Source organism: Panicum hallii, chromosome 3 (genome assembly GCF_002211085.1).
Source record: "Panicum hallii strain FIL2 chromosome 3, PHallii_v3.1, whole genome shotgun sequence".
Classification (NCBI taxonomy): Eukaryota; Viridiplantae; Streptophyta; class Magnoliopsida; order Poales; family Poaceae; genus Panicum; species Panicum hallii.
In genome coordinates, this window is record NC_038044.1 from 57,339,569 (window position 1) to 57,348,349 (window position 8,781).

The window sequence follows — 8,781 nt, forward strand, 5'->3', positions numbered from 1 at the left end:
GATGATGCCAGGTGTATCACACCATCAAGGCAGCCGCACCTCAGCGGATATGCAGAAGCATGTGTACGTGAATTCATTTATTTAATCCAACACTCAATTATGCATGATTTCTAATTGTCTTGCTGGTTTTCTCGCAGTCGTCGTCACATGGTGGCCAGCCTTGCTCCCTCTTCAAGGCATTTGCTATGGCCCACAAGGGCAAGGCGACGTCCGATGTCAACTACAACCCGGAGGACGGGCCCGAGGCATACAGCAACGCGAGCGCCCACAGCCGCCTCAGTGAGTACACATCGATGACAAGGGAGGTCCATGGTCCATATTATGATCCGACCACCGAGGACCTTGACGGTGAAGTCATCATGATGGTCGGAGGAGGTAAGAAGTATGGGCGGTACTGGATTGCCAACGGCGCAATCGGCTTGTCCTCTACTCCTACTCTATCTCAGATTAGAGCAAGGAGCACCAGCGCGACCCCACCCATACGACCTCGGCAGGCACTTCACAGTACCGGATACAGGCACTCCAGGTTACTCTTTCTTTATATGTCGTTTATTGATTATTATAGATCTTTTCTTTGCATTATTGTAACATTTGGGTGAAAGTTTTGCAGGACCAGCTAGAAGAAGAGAGGAGGCTACGTTTGGACTTGGAGGCGAGGATGAAGGCTGAGCGTGAGGCCGAGCGGATGGCCGAGCAGCAGAGAATGAGGGAGATTCTTGCTTACATGGAGAGCCTTGGCGCCACAACGGCTGTTGCTCCGCCAGCTTCGTTGTTTACTCCACCTCGACCTCCACCTCCACCTCCTGATCCGTTTTCTACTCCTGTGAGTATGGATAAGTTTTAGTCATGTATGACCGTCATTTTTCTTATCTCACACATGTAATCTCTTCTACTTTGTGCAGAATCAATCGGCGGCATCAAATGATCCTCATGTTTCTCCAAATTAGTCTCATTGGCCATCTTGGTGATGGTTCTCGAAATTGTTGAACTTGTGAACTTTGTGAACTTGTTGTAATTAGTGGTTGTGAGAACTGTTTGTGAACTTTGTGAACTTGTCCGTTGAACTATTTTCAATTGCTTGTTAACTTCGTCGTTAAACTCTTGTAAAACTTGTGGTTGATCAGCTTGTTTGATGCATCTGTGTAGCTATTGTAAACATATAAAACTATTGTGTGAGCTTCCCAACCGGGGAGGGAGAGAAAACAGGCGTTTCAAAAAAAAAATTATACCTTTGCCGAGTGTAGCACTCGGCAAATTCCCCAGATTTTGCCGAGTGTCACTCAACGCGGCACTCGGCAGAGCACACACTTTGCCGAGTGTCAGCCACGCGGCACTCGGCAAAGTGTGCGCTCTTTGCCGAGTGCTTGTGGAGTGACACTCGGCAAAGGCACTATCTTTGCCGAGTGCCGCCTGTGTGACACTCGGCAAAGTGTGTGCTCTTTGCCGAGTGCCTCGTGGAGTGACACTCGGCAAACGTCCGTCACCGTTTCTTCCGCCGTCACGGCCATTTTTTTTGCCGAGAGCACGATTAGGCACTCGGCAAAGTCTTTGCCGAGTGCCCGACAAAAAACACTCGGCAAAGTCTTTGCCGAGTGCCCGACAAAAAACACTCGGCAAAGAGGTCTTTGCCGACCCTTTCTTTGCCGTTCCCTCTTTGCCGAGTGCAACACTCGGTAAAGGTTTTGCCGAGTGCTTATGTTGCTTTGCCGAGTGTCTCAGACACTCGGCAAATGAGGTGTCTCCCATAGTGATTATTCCCTTGAGCTAATAGAATTAGGAGCTAATGAAGTAACCCATGAAAAAATGGTTCCAGTTAAAGATAAAAAGAACAAGCGCACTTTCAATTCGTTTATAGAACCAACTTCTCCTAACTGCGGAAGATATTGAATAATATGCCCAAAAGTACTTCTATTGTCTTTTCCAAAAGTAAACAAGATACTTTTTTTATGAGTGTGAATTTTGCCTCTAACATCTACTCCAAGATTTTCCTTAAGCATATTAGCCAAATCATTTTTATACTCAGCAAGCACTTGATCAAAATTATTTAAAGATTTTGGCTATGTGGATGTAGACGCATTGTGCTGGTTTAGAGCCATATAGCTGGGAGAACCGGTCAGATCGGTTACTGAGACGGTCGGACCGATTGGGCTATACCGGTCGGACCGGATTCAGGAACCGGTCTGACCGGTCTTTGCCTATTTTGCCATCTTATTGCCAGTAGGTGGTCACATTATTAGATTCATAGTTATGCCTATATACTATTGTTAACAAAAAAAGATGTACTATAAAAATTCAAACAGGATTTCTGCTGAATTACACAAAGAGTAGATGGACAGATACTAATTGGATAGGAGTATTAGACTAGTATTAGTATTGTATATTATTTTATGATAAAATAGTTGCTTGCATTTCCCCCTTTATTTTGAATTAACACGAATTCAATTTATATGGTCAAAAGTTTGGACATCTATTATCAGCTTGCGCTTATCATGAGTATATGCGTTATTTGTTCTCAAAACGTTTATATATATGAGAGACATTCGTCGCGTGTGCATTGCCTTTCTCTGGATTTATATCATCATATACTAATGTGCTACTTTGCTTGATCTTCCAAGATGTAAATACTGGATTGATGCCTTGTATTTTACTACAATACTTCAACAGACGGAGTTGGCGCTTTTGTGCTCCTGAATCTGCTCATCAAGCTTAAGATCATTTTCTTAAAAAAGAATGGATAACATCCCAACCTTTTGCATAGTAACCGAAGTACATATTTATAGGAAATTAAGTTCGCGCAAAGTTTCGTCTCCCACTGTACGAGATACGCCAATCTTACTTTGAACAAATAATTGAGTCTGACTGATGCGTATAGGTAGGAAGGAAGCAGCGCCCTTTTCCTTTATCTAAAAAATAATATCTGCTGAACCTCTCGTCATCACACAATTTGATCGGTTAATCAGTGCTTAATGCGGCCTATATACTATTGTTAAAGCAAAAGATGTTGTATAAATTCAAACAGAACTTCAGCTGAATTACAAACCCATGCATATCGATCTCTTCCGTAATACTTCAGAGCGTACTCCGAACACACTCTGGCACTCATAAAATGCCCGGCACTCAGAAAGAATCAAAAGGGAGGTGAACAAACACACAGAACACGCAATACAAACTCAAAGAGCGAGCAGTAATATATATGCAAGCGAATCAATGGCCGGATCCAGGTGAACCTGCAGCCCGCTTAGTACGATCGCCATCTTCGCCCTGACCACCATCCGGCATGGGCTTCCGGGATACGCCAGTGTGCGTGGTCAGTGCCCAGAGCACGGTGATGAACTCGCCTCCCTCCACCAGCGCGTTCTCATGCCCCTTCATGCGTTCCTCGTCCGTCGATGGTGCCAGGTAGATCATAATCTCCGTCCACACATCGCCCAGCATCTTCCACACAATTTCCGGATCATTCGGCGGCTTGCTTCCCGGATCATTCGGCGGCTTTGCCTTTGCCCGTAATGAAGCACCTAGCGTCACACCATTTTTCACCACCTTCTTTTCTGTCCAGCTCCCTTCTCCCTCGAGCTTCATGATCCTCTCGACCCGGGCGGCCTGCCGGAAGAAGAAGAACTCCAGGCAGCCGAGGCTCTCCTTGAGCTCCTTTTTCACGAGGTCGACGACGTCCTCCGTCTTGTCCTGATTGTCCGGCAGGAGCTCCGGGTGGAAGATCACCAGGTATGAACAGTACTTGGACAGCCTCGTCGCCACAATGCTGCTCGAGGTATGAGATGGGAATTTGTCCTCGAATATGGTGGTGGCGATGTGCCAGGTGAGGATGACCTCGGCGATGCTCTTGCTCTTGAACGCCCATTGAAGATCTTGGTCTACCACGGGCTTGCCAATGGAGATGGGAGCAGCATGGTCATGTGCCACGAGGTACTCCATGATGGAGTCCTTAACAGAGGCCGGAACAGTCCTGGCCCGCACCAGCAGGGAGAGCGTGGACGGCAGCGGGAAGACCGGCGGCCACCGCAGGTTGAGCACGGAGAACTGTTTGATGGTGAGCTCGCCGTGGCTCATCCTGCTCCGCAGCCACCGGATCCGGCGGAAGCCCCACCTGAAGCTGGGCTTCTCTCGCCACGCCGGCCTGGCCGCGTAGTCGCAGACGAGCGCGACCATGAACCAGTTGGAGAGGAGGAAGACGGCGAGCTCCCAGACGGACTCGTAGACGAAGATGATGAAGAGGAGGAAGGTGATGGCGAGGTCAAGCAGGGCGAAGAAGGAGTTGGGGGACTTTTTGACCTCCTTGAAGAGGCACATGGTCAGGTTGCGGATGCCGGTGCTGAGGGTGTAGTTGTCCACGTGGATGCTGGCCAGTGCGTAGCCGAAGTCTCCGTTGCCGCAGAGGAAGACGGTCATGAGGCAGAGGCCGAGCACGACCACGGGCAAGAGGAGGTAGTTGGCGAGCAGGAAGAAGGGGCTCGCGAAGATGACGGGGACGACGGAGTGGTAGTACTCGGAGAGGAAGTTGACGTCGTCGGTGATCACCTGGAACACCGCCTCGGAGTCCGTCGTCATCCTCACCGTGCCTCCATGTCCGTCCTCCTTGACCTTATTGCAGTAGAGGCCCTTGAGGATGAGCTCCCTGCCGTGGGTGGCTTCCTCCTCGGTCAGTGGCTCGTGCTGCTCGAACCGGCGGCGGAGGAGCTTGAAGAGAGCGAAGGAGAGACAGAGCCTCCTCAGGCGTTGGTCTCGATCCCAGCCATCGAAGCTCGAATCACTCTCGGTGAGCCTCCAGACATCGCCGACTGTGACTACGCCGGTGACGACCGCAACGCCGTTCGGGTCAACGTTCAGATCGTAACCGTCCGCCGTCGCCTCCTTCACCAGCTGATCTTCTCCCACCACGATGTACGGGCACGCCTTCAGCAGCTGCTCAGGCGTCGGTCGTTGAGCAGCATGCTCCACGTCGCCGGCGTCGTGGTGCACGACAGGAACAACGTGGAGGCCAAGGATTTGTGCCATGTAGGAGGCGATGAGCCTGGCGTTCTTGCCGTGGGCGTAGGAGCGCTTGCCGAACTCGGTGAAGGCGATCCGCTGCACCACCGTGGTGGCGCAGAGGATCCAGAGGATGCCGAAGAGGATCTTCCGGCCGGCGCTGCGGATGTTGAAGAAGACCAGGCTGCCCAGCCAGACGACACGGCCGGCGCGCTGGAGGCTGCTGGAGATGCCCTTCATGCGGATCTCGTCCACCTTCTTGCGGAGGAGCTCCACCAGCAGCATCCACACGAGGATGACCAAAGCCTGCAGCGTCAGGTCCGTGGCGGCGCCGGCACCGGCGGGCTTGGTGGAGCTGGCCTTGCCGGCGTTCTTGGCCTCGGAAAAGAGGTACGACATGACGGGGAGCAGCAGGGAGAGCGCCGAGGAGAGGACGATGCGGACCTTGGGGTCGAGGATGGCACTCACGTCGGAGATGCCGCTGAAGAGGTTCAGGTTGAAGAAGACCCCGGCGAGGACGAACATGATGACGGAGGCCGCCACCATGGAGGCCTCATTGCTCTGGTTGACGTACGTGGAGGTAAGGTTGGAGACGAACAGCCTAGTGGATTGGTCGCAGACGACATTCTCGAACAGCACCATGGCTACCTCTTGGCCGGGCTTCGAGATAGCCACTGTAATAGCTAGCGACACATGCCTCGTATTTATATATACTGACTACTACTATCTAGTTCATCTCAATCCAAAGGAGATCGAAGAGGAAGAGCAGAAAATTGTTCCAGCAAGAACAAAGGAAGACGAAGAGCATCGCGTGTAGGCGTAGGTTTGCTTTTTTGTCATCAAATGCGACAAAGCTGAGAGTGATTTAAAGCAGGATCGAGGGACGCAGTAGAGTAAGCTGTAGAGGCGATGTGACCAGCTCGAAAGTGAAGAACATGTGACTCAGGTTCTTCTTTCTTGACAAGCTATCAGGATGCTAACTTTTCTTTTGTACTAAAGAACAAAGTATGATGCCCTCATCATCTGTCTATTCTTATATATTATAAGGAGACTTCCTCCTCGCCAATTGACTGACGATTTGCATTCCTATCGATCACCGTAGTTTTAGTGGACAGTGAATTGGAGAGGGATATTTGGGCTTAGGGTGTGGAGGTTTGGGGTTACTTGCGCCTGCAAGCCTAGAGGAGCTCCGGGGTGGCTTGCCGTCCGGTGGTAAAGGCGGGAGAGATGTCGTTAATTTTTGCTTTTTTCGGGACCTTGAAGCTTCTAGTAAGAGAATTCATAATTCTCTTAGTGGCTGATAGTGTGAAATATATATTTATATATAGCATCTAAGAACATCTAGTATAGGTGCCAAGCATGTTTGGAACGACGGTCATATAATTGCATGGTAATTCTGATCATGGAAAAGCATACAAACAATAATTCCTTGAAATTTGGACAAAATTTGGATAGAAATGGTGCATCTTTTGATGAGCAGTTATGTTCTATTGGCAAATGGTAATTCTGATCATGGTAAAAAAGATTAACATATCATAGAACTCGTGAAATTTTGAACACTTAATAAGCATGTTGTCTATTATTATTCGAAATGAATAATTTGCTGAAAATGCAAGCACCCCTATTGACTTGATCACTCAACCCGGATAAGCATCTTATTACACAAAAAGAATCAAACCAACACACTCGATCAGTATATATGCTCGATGAAACCATTCCCTCCCAATGCATATGGATTGTTTTGAAAAATTCGCAAATCGGCTTGGGCAATATATATAGACAAATCAGCTGCCTCTTCCCCCAACAACAAACGACAAAAGGTCCATCTTGCTGCTTATAGGGTTTTGGAACCACATTCCTACGAGACACATCACTTTAGCAGTGTCACTAGGTAACGCATTATAACCACTTTAATCCTTGGAATCTTTTCTTCCTCAAGTCCTGGCAATTTAATTTATTTCCTTCAAAGTTAAAGCTGATATTCTCGCTCGCTTTCCTTTTCCCTCCACCTACCAAACTTTTGAACCCTAAGCTCCATCCCAAGCTTGTGCTGTACACTATTCATTTGTGCTCGCTATATATGTATGATGCCTATGGAAGCAATGAAGAAGCGGGGCACAGCAAAGCAAATCAAGCAAGAAAGCTAGCGCTTGCCCGGCCATGGCGGCAGCCGACGCCGTCGGCCGGAAATCGGCGTTCCGGCGGGGGCTCAACGCGACGCGCTTGGCCGTAGCCTCCGCCGTGACGGTGCTCATCGTCTTGATCGTCGCCTACGCCATCACTGTGGTCACCCGGACCGAGGAGCTCTCTCTCTCGGTCACCGGCGGCATCATATACGTGACGCGGGAGTCGGTGCAGCCGCGGAAGGTCGGACTCTCCTTCAGCGTCCAGGCCAACAACCCCAGCGGCCGCGCCCGCTTCTACTACACCGGCATCCAGGGCTTGGTCTTCCCTGTGAACAACCGCACGAGCAAGGCTATCGCGAAGTTCAAGGTTATGGATATGGTCGTGGCCCCCAACTCGTTGCTGCAGACGGAAGCTTATGTGCATGTAGAAGACATTTCCCAAATCGCTCCCTACTTCGACGAGCTGTACAACAGCAGCAGCGCCAGCATCTTCTCCAACGCGATGCTGAAGCTGAACGGTACCCTCGACGTTGGGCTTTACTCGGTGCACAACAAGTCCAGTGTCCAGACGGTTTACTACTGCTGGCAGCTCACCATGGGCGCCGCTGGCAACGCCTCCGCACCGGACATGGATGATAACGTGCCGTGCGGGACCTATGATCCGATGGAATAGTTTCATTCATTAATTTGTTGGTGTTCTTGTTTAATTCTACTTTGTACAATCATCTGTGGATCGGATTTGGTTTGACACCAGCTGGTGTATTTTGAATATGTATTGAATTTGCACTGTTATGCAAATTAGTTGTTGGTATAGAGTGGCGAAGATACTTTCTCTGCCCTTTTCGCCCTCCTTTACAAACTATACTCAGGGAATATGGGTTGGTTTACAAAGCGGTAATTAAGGTAGGCTTATATAAGTTTGCTTTCTCTTCCTTGATCATGACATTCACGCCTTCTTCCTCTTCACCATTCTTCCTTCCATGCGTGGATTCGAAGAGTGTAAGGAACATAGCTCCATTAGATCATGACTGTGATTTTGGTGATTGCGTGACAATGTAGTCAATGGGACTAATAAATTTACGAGCTCAAGTTTGTATAATTTCTAGGTCCCATGAATGGAGTCCAATCCATATACAAGATGGTCCAAATCACCATCAACATGTCCAAACAACAGCCGAGATGATTTGGACAAGGTTCAGCATGATTACATGAGTCGGTTAAACCGACGGCATGAACTTATAACAGGTTGGTGCTTTGGTAAGTTGATATGGTGATCAAGTGAAGAAATGACAGAGGCACCGGTTAAACCGACAAGGTAAAAGAAGGCAACGGTGCAAGCATGTTGTGGTTACTCAGTATGCATAATTTAGTTCCAGAAGGATTTCTAAGCAAAGTCTTCACCACCGGTTAATCCGACGGTCATCGGCGCATCGCGTCGGTGCAATGACGTCAACAGAGGATGGCAATTGGATTTCAACAGCTAGTAGGCAGGCTAAGTATGACCGGTTAAACCGAGGGTGGGGACTAAACCGACGGTTGGGGACTGGTTTAACCGATGCTTTATGCTTTTCTAGATAAAAGCAAGCAACGGCTATGAACTATCCTCTAACATATATAAGGCCTCACCCCGGATCATTTGATGCAGCTGAAGTTCGTGAGAAGGTACAAA

At 49.0% G+C, this 8,781-nt stretch overlaps 2 protein-coding genes across 2 annotated transcripts; one reads left to right on the plus strand and one right to left on the minus strand.

The window, feature by feature from the left end:
- Nucleotides 1–2,983: 2,983 nt before the first annotated feature.
- LOC112884115 lies at nt 2,984–5,914 on the minus strand. The gene has a single exon (XM_025949446.1). It carries the CDS (start codon nt 5,626–5,628, stop codon nt 3,205–3,207), a length of 2,424 nt encoding a protein of 807 aa, XP_025805231.1. The 5' UTR covers nt 5,629–5,914; the 3' UTR covers nt 2,984–3,204.
- Nucleotides 5,915–7,107: 1,193 nt separating this feature from the next.
- On the plus strand, nt 7,108–7,951 carry LOC112887508. The gene has a single exon (XM_025953695.1). It carries the CDS (start codon nt 7,147–7,149, stop codon nt 7,783–7,785), a length of 639 nt encoding a protein of 212 aa, XP_025809480.1. The 5' UTR covers nt 7,108–7,146; the 3' UTR covers nt 7,786–7,951.
- The last annotated feature ends 830 nt before the right edge of the window (nt 7,952–8,781 follow it).

Coding starts and splice junctions, on each gene's coding strand:
- LOC112884115 (XM_025949446.1), bottom strand. CDS start 5,628: ATGGTGCTGTTCGAGAATGTCGTCTGCGACCAATCCACTAGGCTGTTC.
- LOC112887508 (XM_025953695.1), top strand. CDS start 7,147: ATGGCGGCAGCCGACGCCGTCGGCCGGAAATCGGCGTTCCGGCGGGGG.